At 31.2% G+C, this 21,190-nt stretch overlaps 13 protein-coding genes and 1 pseudogene across 14 annotated transcripts, besides 2 other annotated features; 3 read left to right on the forward strand and 11 right to left on the reverse strand.

Annotated features, from left to right (window-relative positions):
- Positions 1-149: 149 nt before the first annotated feature.
- Positions 150-1,436, reverse strand: TVAGG3_0394690 (glycosyltransferase family; the record flags this gene model as incomplete). The annotated part of the gene is made up of 1 exon (XM_001324020.1): positions 150-1,436. One exon carries the CDS (start codon positions 1,434-1,436, stop codon positions 150-152), a length of 1,287 nt encoding a protein of 428 aa, XP_001324055.1.
- Positions 1,437-1,612: 176 nt separating this feature from the next.
- TVAGG3_0394700 (uncharacterized protein) lies at positions 1,613-2,329 on the reverse strand (the record flags this gene model as incomplete). The annotated part of the gene is made up of 1 exon (XM_001324021.1): positions 1,613-2,329. One exon carries the CDS (start codon positions 2,327-2,329, stop codon positions 1,613-1,615), a length of 717 nt encoding a protein of 238 aa, XP_001324056.1.
- A 289-nt stretch (positions 2,330-2,618) lies between these two features.
- TVAGG3_0394710 (uncharacterized protein) lies at positions 2,619-3,623 on the reverse strand (the record flags this gene model as incomplete). The annotated part of the gene is made up of 1 exon (XM_001324022.1): positions 2,640-3,617. The coding sequence occupies one exon, from the start codon at positions 3,615-3,617 to the stop codon at positions 2,640-2,642; it is 978 nt and encodes a 325-aa protein (XP_001324057.1).
- Positions 3,624-3,690: 67 nt separating this feature from the next.
- On the forward strand, positions 3,691-4,444 carry TVAGG3_0394720 (uncharacterized protein; the record flags this gene model as incomplete). The annotated part of the gene is made up of 1 exon (XM_001324023.1): positions 3,703-4,200. One exon carries the CDS (start codon positions 3,703-3,705, stop codon positions 4,198-4,200), a length of 498 nt encoding a protein of 165 aa, XP_001324058.1.
- Positions 4,445-4,514: 70 nt separating this feature from the next.
- Positions 4,515-5,281, reverse strand: TVAGG3_0394730 (Clan AA, family A2, retrotansposon aspartic peptidase; the record flags this gene model as incomplete). Its single annotated transcript, XM_001324024.2, has 1 exon — positions 4,544-5,281. One exon carries the CDS (start codon positions 5,279-5,281, stop codon positions 4,544-4,546), a length of 738 nt encoding a protein of 245 aa, XP_001324059.1.
- Positions 5,282-5,976: 695 nt separating this feature from the next.
- On the reverse strand, positions 5,977-7,960 carry TVAGG3_0394740 (cell redox homeostasis; the record flags this gene model as incomplete). The annotated part of the gene is made up of 1 exon (XM_001324025.2): positions 7,581-7,913. One exon carries the CDS (start codon positions 7,911-7,913, stop codon positions 7,581-7,583), a length of 333 nt encoding a protein of 110 aa, XP_001324060.1.
- A 699-nt stretch (positions 7,961-8,659) lies between these two features.
- Positions 8,660-9,187, reverse strand: TVAGG3_0394750 (uncharacterized protein; the record flags this gene model as incomplete). The annotated part of the gene is made up of 1 exon (XM_001324026.1): positions 8,660-9,187. The coding sequence occupies one exon, from the start codon at positions 9,185-9,187 to the stop codon at positions 8,660-8,662; it is 528 nt and encodes a 175-aa protein (XP_001324061.1).
- Positions 9,188-9,819: 632 nt separating this feature from the next.
- Positions 9,820-11,191, forward strand: TVAGG3_0394760 (uncharacterized protein; the record flags this gene model as incomplete). Its single annotated transcript, XM_001324027.2, has 1 exon — positions 10,014-11,141. One exon carries the CDS (start codon positions 10,014-10,016, stop codon positions 11,139-11,141), a length of 1,128 nt encoding a protein of 375 aa, XP_001324062.1.
- A 336-nt stretch (positions 11,192-11,527) lies between these two features.
- On the reverse strand, positions 11,528-12,079 carry TVAGG3_0394770 (uncharacterized protein; the record flags this gene model as incomplete). The annotated part of the gene is made up of 1 exon (XM_001324028.1): positions 11,528-12,079. One exon carries the CDS (start codon positions 12,077-12,079, stop codon positions 11,528-11,530), a length of 552 nt encoding a protein of 183 aa, XP_001324063.1.
- Positions 12,080-12,347: 268 nt separating this feature from the next.
- Positions 12,348-12,385: a mobile genetic element.
- Positions 12,386-13,562: 1,177 nt separating this feature from the next.
- Positions 13,563-13,599: a mobile genetic element.
- A 582-nt stretch (positions 13,600-14,181) lies between these two features.
- TVAGG3_0394800 (profilin (actin-binding protein) family) lies at positions 14,182-14,550 on the reverse strand (the record flags this gene model as incomplete). The annotated part of the gene is made up of 1 exon (XM_001324029.2): positions 14,182-14,550. The coding sequence occupies one exon, from the start codon at positions 14,548-14,550 to the stop codon at positions 14,182-14,184; it is 369 nt and encodes a 122-aa protein (XP_001324064.1).
- A 942-nt stretch (positions 14,551-15,492) lies between these two features.
- Positions 15,493-16,970, reverse strand: TVAGG3_0394810 (nucleolar protein 5 nucleolar protein NOP5 NOP58 family; the record flags this gene model as incomplete). Its single annotated transcript, XM_001324030.2, has 1 exon — positions 15,512-16,957. One exon carries the CDS (start codon positions 16,955-16,957, stop codon positions 15,512-15,514), a length of 1,446 nt encoding a protein of 481 aa, XP_001324065.1.
- A 470-nt stretch (positions 16,971-17,440) lies between these two features.
- On the reverse strand, positions 17,441-17,931 carry TVAGG3_0394820 (Chain N 40s Ribosomal Protein S13; the record flags this gene model as incomplete). The annotated part of the gene is made up of 1 exon (XM_001324031.2): positions 17,476-17,931. The coding sequence occupies one exon, from the start codon at positions 17,929-17,931 to the stop codon at positions 17,476-17,478; it is 456 nt and encodes a 151-aa protein (XP_001324066.1).
- Positions 17,932-18,232: 301 nt separating this feature from the next.
- Positions 18,233-19,535, reverse strand: TVAGG3_0394830 (zinc finger, C2H2-type family protein; the record flags this gene model as incomplete). The annotated part of the gene is made up of 1 exon (XM_001324032.1): positions 18,320-19,504. The coding sequence occupies one exon, from the start codon at positions 19,502-19,504 to the stop codon at positions 18,320-18,322; it is 1,185 nt and encodes a 394-aa protein (XP_001324067.1).
- A 460-nt stretch (positions 19,536-19,995) lies between these two features.
- On the forward strand, positions 19,996-21,164 carry TVAGG3_0394840 (annotated as a pseudogene). The gene has a single exon: positions 20,002-21,062. A coding segment is annotated over exon 1 (1,061 nt).
- The last annotated feature ends 26 nt before the right edge of the window (positions 21,165-21,190 follow it).

Raw genomic sequence — 21,190 nt, forward strand, 5'->3', positions numbered from 1 at the left:
CTTAAATACATTTAAGAATGAATGGTGTTAAAAGAAGAAGATTTTCAAAAAAATTGAATAAAAATTTTGAGGAAAGAAAGTAAAAATTTACAATAATATAAATCAATTAACATAAAAAAACATCAAAATTAACAAAATTTTCTAAAAAATCAAATCCAAACTTCCTTCTTTCGATCTTTGAGTTCCTGGAGTATCACTGACTCATTCTGTTCCATGTAATATGTCCTGTACTTATCCAACTTAACGATTTCCCTCGTTAAAGTGAGATTGAACAGAATTCTGTCTCCAGGGTTCATTTTCTGTGGCCAATAGCCATGATTGACCGCGTAAACTAATCTCTGTATGTAAGGGAAGTTGAAGGAAATATTGACAGCTCCGGAATCGATTTTCTTCACGGAATGTTTAATATTGTGATTACAAACGTACATCATCCAAATTCCGAGTGCTTTCGCAAGACCTATGAATGGGTAATCGATTAGCCACGTTCCGATGACGACAACTCCGGAATCTTCTTTCATATAAATACAATGAAAAACGTTCGAGCCTGTTCCGGTTATGTAGTACTTAGTAATACCGAGTGTCTTGATACAAGTCGATAGATTCGTGTAGAATGTTTTTTCTGTGAGATTAATCCACTGAATATTTGGATAAGTCGCGCGACAGAGGTTGATGATGTCTTCCATGTTGAATATCTCTCTGGCGCCTTTTCTGTTTGTATAGGCGCCGACAGATGCCGTTAAATTCGTAAGATTATGGAAATTGTGGATTTGCTTTCTAAGTTGGATTGCGGAGTAATATAATGAGCAGTACGGGTCGGGGCTGATGAATGTATAGAGATTTTTGACTTTGTAGACTGTTCTGTTCTTTAATTCGTAATAATTTATTATATCAAAGCCGTATTCCTTCAAATAGTTGAGCCAGTTCTGCGTTGGACGCCTTATAATCACTTTCGACTTTTGCATAAGCTCGCGAGGGAAATAGATCATGCTGGTCGCAATTCCATCAGTTAACCAATGACCAAAGGTAACTAGATGGGAATAAACCCAGCAAACGTGCTCAAGAGGCTCTGGTTCGTAGTTGAACTCCCAATATGGCTCTTTAGTGTTGTTTACTCGCCTTAATCTGCCATATCGTGAATACATGTTATTTTTTGTAAGATAAACGTCCTTGAGATGGTAGTAAACGAGAATTTGTCGTACAAGAGCTGGTCTAAAACATGTTGGATCGCCAAAATATATGGGTTTTGTCGCCATTTGTCTTCCTTCTTTGTTTTCTGGTAAATATTCAACGATTTCACGCCTTTCAAATGGAATCATTTGGTCAATTCTGAAATATGCAACGTCTTGTATCTTTGTTTCGTTAAATAAAACTGTAACTCGGCCTAATATGAATGGTTTTGCAATAAGATATACTAATATCACAAGAGTGATAGTCATAAATTGATTTAGAACACAATATTCTAATCTGGAATAATATAAACGCTGCAAAAAACTGGACCGATAATACATTTGTCACTTTTTGATGACTTTCAATAAAATGAAAATCAATGATTTTGAAAATAAGAAAATAATAAGATAAACAAATAAGATAAAATAAAAAAATATAAAAAATATTAAGAATGATTTTCCATTGCTTGATCACTTAGAGTAAACAACTTCTTTTGCTCTGTTTCAAGTTGTCCTCGTAATGAAAGTTCGTAGTTCTTCGCCTTTTGGTATTCGTCAAGCCTTTTTAGGGCTGGAGAATTCGGATCTTGTTCGTAAATTGAAGATATCCTTAGATCAATCTCTTCGTTCTCTATAACAAGTTTCTCCTTTAATTTTCGATTTTCTTCACGAAGATTTGCAGTTTTAATGGTTAATTCTTTGATTTGCTCAAAAATATCCATTACTTCGGACTTATTCCATTTGAATAGTACTTGTGGTTTAACGTGAGTGATTTCTGAAGTTGGTTTCGGTTCAACTTTTGGACGATTTCTCTTTTGAGCTTTTTTATTACCTTTTTGCTCAAGAGCTATTTGTAGGCATTCATCGTAAGGTTTTGCAAGTTTCCACCATGCACCTTGTCTGTCATTATTATCAATTTTTTCAAATAAAATGGCAGCAGATCGACGCCCTGATAGAGCACTATTAAATATGGAAAAGCGGTGAGGTCCTGAGTCGATTTGACCATTGATTTCTATTGGAGATTTCTCGACAAATGTAAATAAGTCTTTCATTCTTACACTGCCATCATTATATTGTGAGCTTTCGCCTAGTACATGCAAAGCTTCAACAATAGCATGTTGCATATTCTTATAAATCTTTTGTTGTCTATTATCTTCGGTCATCAAATTTTTTGATAATCGCAAAAAAAATTTTGAAAATTAGAATTTAAATTGAAATTTCTAGATATTTTTGATCATTTTCATGTTTTTTCGAAAAAATTTGGAAAATTCTTGACTATAAAGTTATATTATTATTGAAGTAAATTCGATTATATAACAAATTTCTTTAAAATTTCCTATTAAAAAATGAAAAATAAATTAATTTACTTCAAAAATCTACGAATAATGGATTACATACTGCAAAATAGATATATTTAAGCTAGAAAAATGAATTAAATAGATTCATTATCAGGTAAATTAATCTTAAAAACAATTATTTATTAGATTCCCACATAGCTTTCATAGCACAATCATGAACATACAATAATTCAGAGAGCTTAATAACCTGCTCTCGTAGCTCGGATATTTCTTCGCGAATTTCTCGTAATTCCGCTTGAGAAACAGTATCTTTTGTTTTTTCAGGTTTCGAAGCTGTTTCTTCAGGAATTTTCTGTTCAATCTTTCTAAGTCTCTCTTCTATACCTTTAAGAGGTGTTGCTGGTATATCCGCTTCAAATGGAACAAATTGAGGCTCATCCCATTGAAGAGGGCCTGCAGTATGAGCTAACATTGCTCTAAGTTCGCCTTCCGTACCATTTACTAATATATCTATTAAGGCATCGGCGTTAAAATCTTCGGTTGTATCGATATCAGCACAATCAGCTCCATCTATGTTTTCTAGCATTGGGCAGAGGTATTTCGCAAATTGGGCAACTTTTAATTCCGGATTTTGATTGACTAATCCTACATTTATTGAAATTAATTGAGTAAACACTGCAATGTAACGAAGAGATCGAATTTCATTGATATTATTACCAGAGATATCAAGATTTTGTAATTTATTTCCTAATTTATCTTGTAAAAATTCGAATGACTCAAATTTGTTATTTGCTAAGTCAATTTCGATAAGAGATTTAGAAGGAGGCTTTGTAATCTCTCTAATTCTGTTATTTGACGCAATTAAAACTTTTAATGTCGATAACGAACTTAATGGTTCTAAAGATTCGATTGAATTACTACTGCAGTTGAGTTCTATAATTGATTGTAGTCCAGAAAGCGGTTTTAAATCAGATATTTTATTATTTGATATATTAAGTGAACGCAATGTTACAAAATTATCTAAATAAGGTAAATCTCTTATAGAATTTGATGAAACGTCAATTGTTTCCACAGAATCAGTTTCATCAATCTGAGGGAACTGGTTTAGACCTTGATTTGACATCTCAACGTCGTCCGCAGCATTTCCCCTCATTTTTTTTATTGTAAATCCCTAAAAAAACAAAAATGTGACATTAATATGACGATTATTATTGATTCAATTATTTTTTGTTGAAATCATGAGTAATAATTCTCAAGAAATAGTTTATATTTCGAGCTCTGATTATAGTGATGAAGATGTTTCAGTACCAAAGATAGAAAAGATCGTAAATCAAAGATTAACAAGTGCAAAAAGACTTCAATTTTTGGTGAAAAGACAAAATTGTCCTGAAACATGGGAATTAGCTTCATCACTGACTAATGAAAGCAAGCACATTCGTGAATATCTGAATTCTATACCAGCGCTTAAAAAAAATGTAGATACACAAACAGAAAATGCTACAGTGGTCTCTTCTGAAGAAATTCTAATACCTATTAATGATATCGATATTTCAAGCACAAATGATACACCAACTTCAATTTATCAAGTTTCACAAGGAAATGTTTACTATAAAACAGAAAATGGAACACAAAAATCACTTTCCATACAACTGTTTACCGATAGGTATCCTTCTTTACTTGCAGATTTCTTTTACACAAGATATAAAGATGCAGCCCTTAGAAACGGACCAAGATAATCCAAATTACATTGCCACCATCAAAAGAAATGTATTTCCTGATTCAATTTCAAAAATTAATAAGAAATTTTTATTATTTTAAATTAATTTCAATAAGTTAAGAACCAATCTATTTTATCGAATGCAAGTTCATTTCAAATACGTTGGATCAGCTAATTTTTAAAATTGATATTATTTTTAAAATTGTTTGTTATCTTCTTTAAATTACAGAATAAATCTTTATACTAGTGTCTATTACCTGGTGTTTTTGAGATTGAAAGATAAATTAAGATTTTTATAAAAAAATATTAAAATTTTGATAAAAAATTTCAAGATTAGAACAATAATGTATTTACTTTCATGATTAATTGCATTCATTGCGGTCAAATAATGGAACTTTTTGACCATGTAGAATTAAACAATTTTGTGCAAGATCGATAAGTGCTCTATTCTTCTTTAACCAATCAATACCAAGAATAGCGTGGTCTAAAGTGTCATCTAAAACTACAAACCTATTTGTCCAAACTTCGTTGCCAACTTTAACGTTTAAGCCATGAATAACACCCTTAGATGTTTGCATACCAACACCTTTAGTAAGAGTTCGATATCTTGCATCAATAAGGTATTTAACGTTACATTTCTTTGCTAAAGCATGAGGAATGATTGAGGACTGAGCACCAGTATCAATAAGAGCAACTACTTCAACTCCATTGATTGAACACTTAATAAATGGACTAGAATAAACTATGAAATTTTCTGGATTGTTTTCGTAGGCATATTGGAGGTTATGATCGATATTTTCTTGTCTGATTTGAGCTTCTATCCTCTTTTGTTCTTCGGCATCGAACATCATATCAATAAATTGATCTTTTTCTTGTCCAATTTTTGCATCAAAGTAAACAATATTAGATAAATCTAAAGTTGAAATTACAGTGGATGCAGGTAATTCCTTGTCATCTAAAAGAATTGAAATGTCAGCAGGATCATAATTGTATTTTGTGGCAATGCAACAAATTAATTCTTCTATTGTTGAATTATCATTTACTTCGAATGGCTCTGGCTCATTGTCCATAATCTTTACAAAGATTATAAGATCAGACATGCGATTTTAAAAATGTTTCTTTCTGACAAAATATTTGTTCGGCTAATTAAACTGTCACGTTTCCTTACAAAAATTTTCTCTAAAAATTTTGATCATGATAAGTCGTTTCCCAAGTTGTCAACTCTTTTGAACATCACTAGATCAGATATGAGTTTTTATTAAATCGAAATTGATTTCGGAAAAGTTTTCGTAAAAAAAAATATTGTAAATGTTGAATGAAATATATATAATTGCGAAAAATATGGTCTTTGAATATTAGGATTGCAGTATATATTTCAGTTCTATCAATATTAGGCATCAAAAAATTTATAAGATATTTCATTGAGTTCATCTTAATATCAAGGAATTATACTACTATGCATTCATATATGGCAGAATATAATAATAAAGAATAATGCGAATTTGTGAAGGCAAATAGCTGAGGTCAATTATCAAGTTTTTATCATGAATGCAACCACACTTCACAATTCTGCAAATAGAGAATAATTTAGAAACAGCAGAATTACTTTCACCACATAAATGCAGATATAAGTACAAAAGATACTAATGAATAAACCTCATTATCACGATGCAGATGGAAATTGCAGAATGACTTAAGCATGGGGATAATGTCAATTCAAAAATAAAAATGATGATACTCCTATTGATATTATTTCGGTGGGGAATGGAAGAAAATAATTATCAAAGAAATCTGGAACAATATCCCTATTGTTTGCTACCAATTTTCACTCCAAAGGTACAATAGGATTGTTAATATATTAATGCAACATTATACTGTAATGGAAAATATTAAAAAACAGTAAGGATGCACTCTTCTTTAAGGTGCCACATGAGATAATTGTAATGAAATTGAGGAAATATTTTATTTTTATGATGAAGATATCAATGAAAATAGAAACATTGATTGACCTCCTTTGAACAGTTAGAGGTCTACAAATTGCCCGAATATCAATTTATATGTTATAAATGTATATTATCCTTTTCATTTTGCAGCTCGAAAGAGAACAGAAACTGCTAGAATTCTCATTTTAAATAAAACTCATGTTAATGCAAAGAATGATCTCGAAAGAACTCCTCTTCAAATTGCAGGAGGAAATAATAAAGAAAAAATCGTGTAATATCATTATTGAAATTATAAATCCAATAGATGGTTATGGATTAAATACTCTTCAGTGTTATATCAAATGGAGTTGATGTTATCTAAGTTAATACTCTTCATATTGCAATCGAATATAATTTATTATGGGACATATATTTTTGCGGCTACAGATAATGTCGATAAATTGAAAGATGTTTGCGATTTAGTATTTATCATTAAAAATCAACTATAAAATGTGAAGTATTAAAAAAACAGAATATAATATCAAAGTTCTTTGCATCATTATCAATGCTATTACAAACAATTTATTTAACAACATCTTATAATCAACTACATGACATCAAAATAATTAAATTAATCCACTCATACTCATTCGATTTGTTTTCATGATTTTAAACGAATAGTTCCATAAAACCTGGGTAATTTATTCAGATGACTATTAAAAAATTCTTAAATATATTCTTCAATTGATTAGAGAATCATACACCGAGCATTTCTTATGAAATATGCTCGCTCAAGAATGACAGTGTAGAATCACCACTTTATTTGATAGTTACAAAACACTATTCGTAGTTTAAAAATTCTATTTGATGTTATATTAATTGATCCCTTCTGCGATTCTCAAAGTAACCTAACATATCAACCAATATCACTCAAACACTCAACAATCGAACGATGAAATTCAGTTGCTTGATAAAATGATTCATTATATTTTTCAAGTTAATATTTAATATTCATTGATATATTTCTTTCTCCAATTGCAATTTAACTCATAAGAAAACGAAATGAATATATTGCAAGACCCATTCGCCATTAAAAATCAACAACAATATTGTAAAAATATAAATTCTTTTGCCAACCAATACTATTTATCATGATTTTAAATTGAATGCGTTGCAAATGATTCAGACTTATGCACAATCTTTCTGATGGTAATTTAAAGTTGTATTTAAAAGATATATTTGAATTTTAGATTATAGAGAATTTTAGAAATATTTATGCAAAAACAACGAATGATAAAAGTTGGTTTGATATATTATGCAAGCCAAATGTATAAATTGCTTATGTGAATTTCTCATTTATCAATTTTATATAGTAGAACATCATTGACACCAAAAATAGAATAACATATTAGAATAGATATATTTTATTTAAACAAAAGTTCATAATAATATTCGAGTCTAGAAATCAGGGTAATTTCTAATTAAGTTTGGAAATTTTTCCCTTAATAATATCAATATTATCACCAATGTAACTGTCTAATGCCTGTAACTTGGATTCACCCTTTAAAAATTTCAATGATGGAATTGCGTCAACTCCGAAGTAGACTTTGATTTCTGGATTGTCATCAATGTCAATTTTGATGAATCTAGTATTTGGAGTGTCTTCAGCTAAAGCTGGTAATTTTCTGCTTAATCTTTTGCAAGTACTGCACCAAGCTGCGTTTAAATCAAGAATACTCAATCCTGAGTAACCAGTAATAAGATCATTAAGTTCTTGGATAGATCCATTGAAGGTAATGACTTCGGCCATCTTTGTAAAATTATGATTTGACCAAAATTTTCCTTGTTCTATCAAAATTTCCCAAATCAGAAAATTTTTTATGTTTCAATTCAAATATTTTACAGTTATTAATTGAACCTTAACAAAATTATTTACACTTATCTACTATTGTTAGGCCAGACCAATAAAATCATAGCGATCATTCAAAAGTAAAATTGAGAGCAATCTATTCAAAATAATCAAATCACATTTAAATTTTTGAATCATTACTTTGGTTCAGCAATACAGCAAGCTGTTACATAAAATAATAAATATTCCCTAAAAACATCAAGTTTTACTTCAAACATATAAAAAGTGACTTTTTCGATGCGTAAATATAAGGGTACCTACACTAGACGATAACAGCAAAACGGGAATTATATGAAAACAATAAATTATGATTATATTCCAATTGATAAATTTGATTGAATGTTAAAAATTTTCTCACTGACCAAATTGACCTTTATCTCTATATTGAAAAATGCAATGTAATAAAAATCTTATATATAATGGTCATCATTTTTGTGAAAGTTGATATGCTTATCTGAAATTGATGAACAAGATGCAGAATCTTAATTTCTATTCTATATTTTAATCACTAAAGCTGAAATAATATGCATTCATAGCGCTACATTGAATCTGTTATTTTGAATAAAATTTTTCTTATTTTATTGTTCTCGATTCTATTATAGTGAGATCTTATTTTGAAATAACGATGGGAAAAATAACATAGGAATTTACTCTTTCTTCATAATATGAACAAAATAGATTGATGACAAGATAAAAATACAGGAAATTGCAGTAATGCAAACGTCAAACATTACATATAAAGGTATGTTTTGAAAAATCATCATTGTCCCTAAAATTATCATGCAAACGATTGAAAGATTTACAGGATTTGTTCTAACGAATGTAGATTTAATCCATTCTTGTAAGCATTGAATCATAATTTGAGATTTTGAAAGGACTCTCTTTATTTCTGCTTCGTTGAGATCTGCTTCATTGTAGTTCATATTCATCAGTATTTTGTATATTTTAAGGGATCTAATGCAGTATACAATCCCAACAATACTGATTAAAAAGATCAGGGAACCGATAGCTTCGTTAATGCAAGATTTCCATAATAAAATTGTTAAAAAAGCTTCGAAAATGATTGAGAAAATGAGCAGATAAACTGATCTTGAACCAAAGATGTCCAAGTACCAGACAAAAGCTTTCTTGTTTTTCTCTAAAAACATATCAGACCATTCTTTATCTACTTCCATTCAAATAATGTCATTTCAGATCAAATTGAATTGAAACGACAAAAAATCGATAATTTATGAAAATAATCTTTTATTACACTAATTAAGCTAATTTAGAATTTCTTTCAAATTTTAATAGCTCTCAAAAAATAAAGTATCGTTTGATCCATCCATTCAATTTTATATTTCATCTGACATGAGACAAAAAAGAATATTCTATATTTCATATTGAACTTTTTTAAAGCACGAATAAAGAATTTATAATTTCAATTCAGAAAATGTGAGTTTGGAAAGATTCTGAATTCTTCAAGAGGTATCCACCGTATATAGAAATGACCAACCTAAATTGAAACATGCATAATCCATCATAGTTTTGAATTTCTTCATGTTTCTTTTAGAATGTCAAATTAAAAAGCTGTTAAGAAGAAACGATTGACCTCCTTTGAATCATCAAAGACAATATAACTCTTTAATTCACCTAAAATCATCTTTGTGCTTTTCAATTTTTGATTTGACTTTAAATCATGATCAAATAATCCATAAAAGACTTCCATAATATTGACCAAAATTTTCTCCCTTATGCAGTGTTGATTTGTCATAATGCAGTTGACAAGTCAAGAAAATCGACTTAGATTCCTTTTTGAAATATCATGAAATCTATTTTGCAGTGTACTCTATTCCACATCATGAATATGAACCATATATATTAATTATCACATAAGTGGAGTTCTATAAACTCATTCCTTGCTATAAAACTTGATTAACTTTTCAAAAGTTGAAGAATTCAAACAAGAGTATTATAAAGCGAGTTTCACCAACATATAGACAAAAGGTGGTAATCTTTCACATGACATTACTGCTAATTTTATGCATATTGCAGCAGAATTTTATTCCAACTGGCTCGAATATTTTTGGAAGAGAATATTATTGGACTTTTCCTCTTGATCTGGAAAAGTTTAATAATGAACAATATAAATTATCATATTTTAATGACACTGGCGAATGCGATCTTTGCAATTTTACAGTTAGAAACGAAAAAAATAATTCATCTCCTCGCGATTTATTATTAGCAGCCACAAGATACAAATTAGAAAATATACACTTCCTAGTACGTTCATTACGCCATACAGGATCAAAATGTACCGTGGCTTATTTATTAGATACAATTGCCTACCACAGAATCACTGCAAAAGATAGATTTTACTTAGAAAAATGTGGTGTACAGCTAATAAACATGGGTGATGCTGAATATACAAATAAAACAGACGTTTGGTCAAGCATGTATTTGTGGATGGAGTATGTTATCTATTCCAATCCGCATAAATTCGATCGAATACTTAAGGTAGACATGTATGATGTTATATTCCAAGGCGATCCATTTGATAAATCGATAAAACCAGATACTTTTTATATGATCTCTGAGGCAGGACCAATTGGAAAACATTCAATGTCAAAAGAATTTATTGCACAAGTTGATGATATTATTCCCCACCCAAGTAAATACCTTGAAGGCAAATATTTCCTTTCATCTGGAGTGGCTTTCGGCACAGAAGACGTTTTCCTGAAATCACTGAACGCGTTCTTTACATTATGGAAATGGTCCCGTGGATGGGATGACCAATCTGTATTTAACGCTGCTATTTATTCTGGTATATTCGATTATTACAAAATAAAGACAGAAACACTAAGAAAATCGGAATATGTATATCATATGTGGTATACTCAAACACCAATTCATCGTCTTGGAAATGTGACTTCAAAATTTGATCGATCTTATGCTCATATTATTCATAACAGCTACCTTTCGGGCATACTTCTCTATGAAAGTGAAATTTATTGTCCAAAAGACGACCCAGAGCTTCGCTATTTTTATACAAAAGATAGATTTTTGTGCAAAACTGAAGACTTTATGCTTACATGCATTGACCATAACTATAACGAAGATGGCACATTGATTGAACTTAATTTCGGGTGAATTTGTGTTTAAAAAATTTAATGGAGAATATTAATAGAGTATATATAGAGATTATTTGTTATATGTAAAAATTTTGTTTTGTTTATATTTTGATATTAATTGATCAATTATTTTCCTGATATTTATATAAAGTGAAATTCAATGAGAAATATAATGACTCTGACTCTAACTCCATATGAAATCTATAATACATTGTTATTGTTTGACGATTGGAGAATATCAAATTTTAATATTTCAGATTTTATTCAAATATTTCAGATAAAACCTGCTTTGATTTACATATCTTAGCTCAAATAGTAGTAGATAAATGAGATCTACAATAGAAACAAGTTTCAATAATCGTAAAAAAATACATGGAAATATGTTTAATTAAATAACAAAATATATTAATAAACAGACTTAGCAATTTGAATCTGAGCTTCTTGCAAACGCACTATAGTTTCTAAAAGAGGAACCAATGATTGACGCTGTTTTGATTGACATTGTTTAGATATTTGATCTGAGATTTGAGTTATGTTTTCTGAGTTTGTAACATAGCGTTTCGCCGATTGCTTCAAGTGCTTTTTCTTAGTTAATAATTTTGTAACAAGTAAATTAGAATTCATTTGAAAATATAGAGCAACTTTGTCTTTAACTTCTTGTTCTAACTGATGTTGAACGCCTTCAATATTTTGCTGGTTTTTAATACGATGCACTTCTATTTCTTGAATTAGTTGAGATGCAGCAGTTATCTGTGATTTAAATTGTTTGTCGTATCCGGAAAGCTTTTGCGAAGTTAGAATAAAGTTATCATCGCATAGGTTGATCCTCCTTTCCAAGCTCTCAATTCGAGTTGGAATATCCTTTTTGCGCATGGGGGATAGAACATCTCCAAGCAAGCTTATTGATGGAGGAAGACTCAGAGTACTTGCTGATTTCGCTACCCCTAAGACACGCATATACAAAATTGAAAATAATGTTCTCAAAACCGCGTTAAATTATTCAATACGTGTTCACCCCTAAATTATTTTATCTATTCAATTTTTAATAGTGAAATTGCTAAGAATGTAATAACATATGATTTTCAGTGAATAATTTACAATGTATTAAAATTGAGACCATCCTCTCAAAATATCGAATGATAAAAATTTTACCTTAAATTGCATTAGCTATCAATTGTATTCAAATCTCCAACGTATAAAGTAAACGAATCACTCTTATGGGGTTTGTTGTAAACAGAAATTCATCAAAAGTGACACCTCAGAAAAGCTAAAATATTGAATTTTTGGAACTTTTGATAGAGCACGTTTTTAAATATTAATTAAAGTAAATGTATATTTTGTAAAGATTCTTTTTAATAAAAAATAAAATTTTGGAGAAGAACACAAAATCTTCTGAAAAATAATATCACATAAACTCATATTATTTTCTAATATATAACTATTTTATATAAAAATCAAATTCAATGATCTTAAAAGCGAAGGATAAACCTCAAAATTTACGAATATAATGAGTGGGAATATAATGCTTATCTATCATAAAACCATATGAAATATTAATTTTTGCTTTACGCCTAATTTTTGACGACAATTAGCAAAAAATGTTAAATGTTAACACTCAGTCCATTTGAATATGAAAAATAAAATTGACTTTGATTAAATGTTTTTATTTATCATGCAATTCTTCTTGCGACCAAAGATTTGAATAAAAGTTCAAAAAATAAGATAGCTTAAAAAGTAATATACGGTAGTGTTTACTAATAGATGAATAGTATATAAATTCTATTAAAATGGATTTGATCCAAAAAAATATATAAAATTTGATCATAAATAAAATCGTTTTAAATTACTTCTTCATTTAAATTATAACAATTATTTTTGGTTTTATATTTTTTTGGATCAAATCCATTTTAATAGAATTTATATACTATTCATCTATTAGTAAACACTACCGTATATTATTTTTTAAGCTATCTTATTTTTTGAAATTTTATTCAAACCTTTGGTCGCAAGAAGAATTGCATGATAAATAAAAACATTTAATCAAAGTCAATTTTATTTTTCATATTCAAATGGACTGAGTGTTAACATTTAACATTTTTTGCTAATTGTCGTCAAAAATTAGGCGTAAAGCAAAAATTAATATTTCATATGGTTTTATGATAGATAAGCATTATATTCCCACTCATTATATTCGTAAATTTTGAGGTTTATCCTTCGCTTTTAAGATCATTGAATTTGATTTTTATATAAAATAGTTATATATTAGAAAATAATATGAGTTTATGTGATATTATTTTTCAGAAGATTTCATTCTATATGCCTATGAAAAGTACTCTCAAAACTAACTTTTTCCTAATTATAATTAAATCTAGAATATTGTATTATGCTTAGTATTATTTCATTTTTCTCATTCAATTTAGAATTTACAAATGTCAAAAAATTGAGAGTTGTCACTTTTGATGAATTTCTGTTTATTACAGGTTAATTCGGAATTTCCTTGAAAACAGAAATGATTTTATTGGGAACTTTATAAATACGGCCAAAACGTGTATGAATGAACTGTAATTATATTATTTAATTATTTTTTGTATCGAAATAAGCGAACATTTAAAATTCTGAATCCCGAGAAATCTTCATTCGATGTTTCTATGATTAAATCAACATTGATTAGTTAACATATTATTTGAAACATCCATTCAGGTGATTACATATTAAAGAATATTATCCTTTGCTGTAATTCTTGATTGAATTGTCAAATCATTGTCCAAGTCTTGCTTGTTAAGCTAAAAAGCTACATGGTATAACTAGTAATCTCTAATATTATATTGCGAGTCATTGATTAACTCAACTATTTAATTTGAAATTTCATATTGAAGCTATTTGTTGAATAAATGCATTCAAACTCGTATAATATCAGGGATAAAGTACACAAGACCAGGGAAAATAACGAGAAAGGAATAATTATTTGATAATAATTTTGAAAGTCTCACTTATTGCTTATTCTTCTACAATAAAAAAATATTTGTATGATGATTAGATTATCCTTTAGACAACCGCATTTAGAGGTTTGATGACATAAGGTATTGAGCAACCTTGCCAACAGAAGCGGAAAGAGCAGCTGGGTGGAACTGTCCATCTGTGTAGCCAGCGACGATGAGTGTCTTTGTCTTCTGGAGGACGACAGCCTGCTTGCCCTTCATGGCGAAGACCATTTCACTGTTAGCCTGGTTGCAAACGAACTTCTCACCAGCATACATGAAGCCAGCAAGAGCTGGGGATGGTTCAGCGAAGTATGTTGTGTACTTCATGAGTTCATCTTGTGTGGCCTTCCATGTGCCCTCCTTAGCGCAAAGTGTACCCTGAAGGGAAATGATGGCGCAGCCAGTGGACTGGGTTTTAAGAACAACAAGCTGATCGTTCCAAGACATTCTCTTGAAAAATGAAGTGAAATATTTGTGATAATTCAATAATTTTTTATTTTAGTTATGTAGAAATAATGTGCATAACTACTAGAGTTCTATAATGGTGTATTTTATAAGTGATATGAATTTGAGATAATAAATTTCAGAAATCATTTGAGAATTATCGTTAGCGTCTTCAAAATATATCCGATAGCGAATCATGAAAAATTAGGGTGCCTCATCAATGAGCTATACAATAATTAGATAATAACTGATAAAAAAATTTTTGCTTTCAATTTCTTGATTGTGGGTGGGGACGAATTGTGTTGTCACATAAACGTATACGGTTTTTCATATTTAAATTTGCAATCCGAGCTATTTTCGAAAAAATACGTCAGGTTTGTAAAAAATAAAGCGATATTAATTCGAATCCTTAAAATAGTCTCTCTTATAACGAATACTGCATGAATATAGTCAATAAGCATCGAGATTTTAACTTTCTTGCCAATGAATTAATTTAGGTATTTAGAACTCAGAAGTTATTCCATAACACTGACATCCTATAGATACTTACATCTACATAGCTATTCATTATATTGACAATATTTTTGTAGAGATTTTTGCCCAACCACTGTTTCGTTTATATCAATAAATATTTATCATATCAATGCAGTATACATGATTGTTCCAATCATGCAAGGCCGAAAGAAAGACCATCGAATATGAATAAAGGTATTAATGAAGAATTGGCATGCTATGATTTGCAACATACATAACATGCAGGTATATATCAAAACTATAATACAAGTCATAATGATGAGTATATTTTTTAATTTGAATCTTAATATTTTACTAAAACTTCAAGAATAAGTATTATAGATAACAAATTCTATTGAATTCAAACAAATGAAATGAATGTATAGGCCATAAATAATAATTTTTGAGAAAAATTATTTTTTTTTCTAAAAAAACCAATTATATAAAAACTTTATTCTGCAGCAGCCTCTTCAGCAGCATGCTTACGGTGCTTACGATGTTTCTTCTTTGGAGCAGCTTCTTCGTTAATTTGGAAATCAGCCTGTTCTTTATAAGCCGGAGCTTGTTCTTCAACCTGTTGTAATGCATCACCCTTCTCAGCTCTAGCGGCAGCAGTCATAGATTCCTGCTCTTTTATCTTTGCGCGAGACATGGCAAATTTAACATTTTGACCTTGTCTCTGATGAATTCTGTTTTCGATGTATTCTCTATCCTGTACACCAATAGTAAGTGATGGCTCATCAGTGTAGTTATCAACACGTGATGAAAGAGAGATCTTTGAAGCAAGAGATCTTGCAATTTGGCCTTTGAGCTTTGGATACTTAGCTGCTTCAGCGGAAGTGACGAGCTTGGCATGGTAGATGTAGCCGTACTTCGGTGTGGGCTTATGTTCCTTAATTGCTCTGAAAAGTGCTTTCTCAGCTCCATATACTTGGACTGTAGAAGAAGCGAGCTTGGCAAGCTGCTGGAGAGAACCGGCATGTGCAATAAGACGGCTGCCGACGGTCTCTCCGACAAGTTCTGTAAGGTTTGGTGCAATGGCCATCATTCTGACACGAACGTAGTCGGCGATTTCGTTTCTGAAGCCTGTAAGTTCGATAACTTGCTCGCAGAGTGCTTGGATGCAGGCAAGATCTGCATCAGAAAGCTCTGTACCGATAGATCTTTGTGCAATTCTGACAACTTCTTCAGATTGCTCGGCGTTGAGGAGCTTGTCGAGTTCCTCCTTGCACTCAACAACTTTCTCACGACGGCCGACCTTGAGAACGATGTTTGCGTAGATGAAGTTATCTGATGTGACGTTCTTGAGTTCTGGGAAGTGCCAGCCGTACCATTCACGAACGCGCATACCGTAGTTGTTAAGTTCCTTGTCAAGTTCTTCGAGTAAGTTAACAGAATGAACAATCATTGAATCAACTTTGGATGGAGAGAATTTGAGGATTTTAGAGCTAAGCTCGTGTGATACACCAAGTTCAAGTTGACGGAATGTGTCTTCAGAAACTGCTGGAATGAGATGCTCAATTTGAGAACGAATAAGACGGAAAATTTCTGGGACTGCTTGACCTGAGGATGCAACACATTCAATTCCAAGTACATCCTTGATGGCATGAGCAAGATTTGCATCACTTACTTGAAGCTGATCTTTGATTCCTTTGCTAACAATGTTTGTTTTGAGGAAATTGCTAAGTGAATCATCAACTTCAGAGTTCATGAGCTTCTGCATTGCTTCAACGGACTCTGATGTCTTTGTAAATGGTTCGAATGCTTGAAGAGATACAACTTTTGATGCTTGCTTTGGATTTGAGAATGCGGCACAGAGGTCATCCTTGGAAAGAACGCCCTCATTGTCCACACGCCATAATGTGTAGCCGGCTGCTGTTTCGAAAAGGACTAACATAAGCCAAGTGGTGCACGAATTTGAGAGGGTCTGGTCGATTTTATCAATCAAGACAAAATCTCTTTACTTTTTTATATTTGTCTTATTAAAAATATAAGTTCAGATCATATATGCTATCTTATTTATCCGATAATGTTCACCAAAATTCTTTAATTTATCATTCAGCCAAATTCAAAACTAGTGCTACAGCCAATATGAATCAATCAGTAAAATACGTTTCTATTACACAAATATATCCAGCAGTTAGGGAATACAAAGTCTGAAATTTAAAATATATATCCAGATATTACTTGTTATAAGCGAACATCTATGGGGAATTATGATTCACCTAGAAGTATTTCTATACAGTATAAGCTGTGGATTAAACTCAATGGAATTAATTTCAAAAAATATTAACAGAATAACATGTTAAAGAGATATCAATAGTAAAATTATTATTAGATTGATTTTTGTGCATTTGTATTTTTGTTAAAAACTAAAACATATTTGAAATGTTTTTATAATATGAAATGTAATGTTTAAGCAACGAGAGCAGAAGCTGTCTGAGCGTTGTACTTCCAGTTTGGAGCAAGAACACGGCGGGTCTTGTAGTAACGTGTAAGACGGTGAATACGAGACTCGATAAGGATAAGACGGTACTTGCCATCAACATCGTGCTTGGCGTGTTCGAGGTGCTTGCGAACGTTTGTAGCCTTCTTGATAAGGTGGTAAAGTTCTTCTGGAAGAGCTGGAGCGAGGCCATTAGCCTTAAGGATACGGAGGACCTTAACGCCTGTGACAGCGCGGACCATACCAACGCCATTGCGGTCACGAAGAAGAGCGCCGATCTGTGATGGGCGAACACCCTTCTTAGCATAATCGCAGATCATCTGGACGCAGTTCTCAGCAGAGAGCTGGAGCCAGTGTGGGGCTGAACGACGGTATGGGCATGTTGAGGAGCTGATACCTTTGCCTTGGGAGTGAAGACGACCCATTGAAAAGAAAAGGTCGCTCCATGACGATTATTTTACCCTCAAAATAAAATTCGGGCCAATGGCAATTGTTCTTAGATTGACGAATATTCTATAAGTACACAAGATGGTGATCCTAAATAACTTAAGAAATAAGAGTTTCGATAGATCAATATTTTTATCAAATCTTGAATTTCGACATATAGGCTTTGAGATTTTACATGATTGCCAAAAATGATCAAGGAAATTCTTTTCAAACATGAACAGTTGCATAAAATAGCATTTTGTTGATAAATGTGAAAATTTCTTGAATTATAATAAAGGACAAAACAAATATTTAGTATAATGCAATAAAATTAAGCAAAGAGTACAACATGATAAGTAAAACATCTATTTGCAATCAAAACAAAAATTAAAATCGAAGTGGAGGTTCTTCATCAACAAATGAAGCTTCATCAACCTTATTTCCATTTTCAAGATAAGAACTTTCAGGGTTGTTATCAAAGAATTCAAGTTTTTCAAACAGCGGGAACGTAGTTTGAAGTAAACCGTCTTCTTCTGGTTTTGTAGCAATTTGAGGAGTTTCTTTCGGTTCCTCTACATCATCATCAGAGTCTCTGCTCTTGAAGAATGAAATATCATCTTCATCACCTATGAAAGTAACGCCACTATCTTCTTCAACAGGTTCTGGCGGTGGTGAATCAGGTTCTCTGATAGGAATCGGTTCAGGCGGTTTTTCTTCCTTTGTTGGAGAAGTTTTCTTTGATTTTTTAATTTTCTTTTTGACTTTTTCTTTAGATGTGGATTCGAGTTCATCATCCTCAAGCATTTGCTGAACATTTTTATTAGGTATGGTTTCAATCTTACTATCTTCTTCTATTTCACTATTTTCATAAAATCTTACTTTCTTTCTTGGCGGTGGCCTAGTAGGAGTATCAGGTTCCACTTTAATAATCTTTCTAATTTCAGGCGATGGAGGTTTTTCTGTTTCATCTAGATCATTTACGTTCAAATGAATACTATCTTCATCAACGGGAAGAATGACATTGTTTTTCTCAGCTTTATCAGGAATACTATTGCTAATAGATGATAATCTGTTTGTAATTCCTTCTACATTTGTTGAAATATGTTCATGATTATTGATCAAACAATTCCAATGGTGTAATTGCTGTGGATGCTTTTCTTGAATATGATTTTGTAAGGTTTCTGCTGATTTAAACATCTTTCTGCAAATAGGACATCTATCAACATCGTTTTTAATTTTATTAATCAACAAACGAGCCTTATCATATGTAGTTTGTAATGAATTATATTGATCTTTGAGTGTTTGAATCTCTTCTTTATTGGCCACTTGCATTTCAATGAGAGCATTACATGAAAGCTGACACAATCGAAGGAATTTAGGCATTAATTCCTGTCTGTATTCCGAGTAATTATTTGTTATTTGAAATTTGCGGAATCCTTTAATAAAACATTTTAATTGACTGTTTTTATCGGCACCAGAAGTCAACTCTTCGACATCAAACGAGTCAACAAAGTCCCAGTTGATTCCCGGTTGTGAATTAGAGCTTCTGCTGTTCCTTCTAGAGGATTTCATTTAAAATCTTGTTTAATTTTCTCGTATAAAATCGTACGTTGAAAATTTTATATTCAAAAATTGGCAAAAAGACAAAGTTTACAAATGTCAAAAATTATTTGGCAAATAATTGCTTGCTGCATTATATGAATAAAGATAACTATATAAGTTCATTTCTTTATATTTGATTTGCACAATTCTGTGAATGTGATCCAATTCTAGAAATATTGCATGTTTTCACTTAATTTATCAATGAAAATGTTCTCATTATTCTTATTATCAACATATATTCTGGACCCGGCCTAGAGGAGAACAAGATAGTTCAATGTATTTATATTGTTATCAATAGATATATTAAATATGATCGAAATCAAGCTTGAATCATATCTGAAACGATATAATTAGAATTTTATAAGTAAAATGTAATAACATTTGATAGTACAAGATAGTTTTGCTATTAAATATGCTAATTATCATATGAAATCCTGATTTTTCTCAAAAAGTTTTTTCAGTGAAAAATGTCGGACACGCAAAGGCCGACTGCAAATAATATTTTTGCAGAAGCAATCAGAAAACTAATGGAAGATAGTGAAAACAATTCATGCATCGGAAATCTCGCACAAATTTCTCAACTTTTAGTAAAAATCGATTCTCAAGTTCCAGGAGCTGCTGAAGCACTCCTGTCAGTAATACTTACTAATTTCAGGCAAGCATATAATTGACATTTTTATTGCGGATTTTGTTTTTGTTATGATAAACTGTCTTTATCTTTAACTTGATTCTTTCTTTTTACAAATGTATCGATATAACTACTCAAATGCAGCACCATTTCTCATTCAAAGTTATTGGATGACATCAATTGAAATCGATTTTTTTTTTAATATTGGAATTTTGAACTTTATTATACCGCACAGATGCATAATAATCTCTATAATGAAGAATATTCTAGCTCTCCAACGCATTATGAGAAAAAATCTGATTGATTTTTGTTACGTATACGACCAAATGTGCTAAAGTCAATAAAAATATATTATAAACGTAATAAGAACTCTATTTCTAATAATAAATTTAGGAAAATTTTAATAGGGCGACTTCTTTGAAAATGTGATCGTTGGCCTTTCGAAATGTCTGAGCTTCTTTCATTGCTCCAATCACTAAGAAGAATATCAAGAGACCAACATGGAGAGGTATCCCACGTATTTCCTTCACACGCCCAGCTGTTGCTGCTGAAGTTGACCCACTTGTCAAGCCAACATGCGCTGCTAAGGCCGTCGAAACACGCCAATCCCTCAAGGTTGGTACAGTCGTTATCTTTGTTGGTGGTGAACACCAGGGCAAGCGCGCTGTTGTTGTTGCTGACCAGGGAGCTGGTATTGTTAAGGTTGCTGGCCCAGTTGTCCCAGTCAACGAAATTTCTCAAGACTACTTAATCGCAACATCTACATCAATCGAGGTTGCTGCCAACGCTACAGAAGCTCAGGTTGAGGCTGCTGCTGCTAAGGTCCCAGAAATGGTCGAGTACCTTAAGGCCCCATTCACAATCAAGAAGGGAGACCGTGTCCACCTTATGAAGTTCTAAGTTGCCTAAATCTATATTTGTCTTCAAATCCAAAAATTATTTTTTATTTTTCAATAATTTTGTCCATAAACAATATCTCAATCCTTAATTCAGGAAGGATATCATCTACAAACAATAGTAATCTCATT

This window comes from Trichomonas vaginalis, chromosome V, assembly GCF_026262505.1.
Source record: "Trichomonas vaginalis G3 chromosome V, whole genome shotgun sequence".
Taxonomy (NCBI): Eukaryota; Parabasalia; order Trichomonadida; family Trichomonadidae; genus Trichomonas; species Trichomonas vaginalis.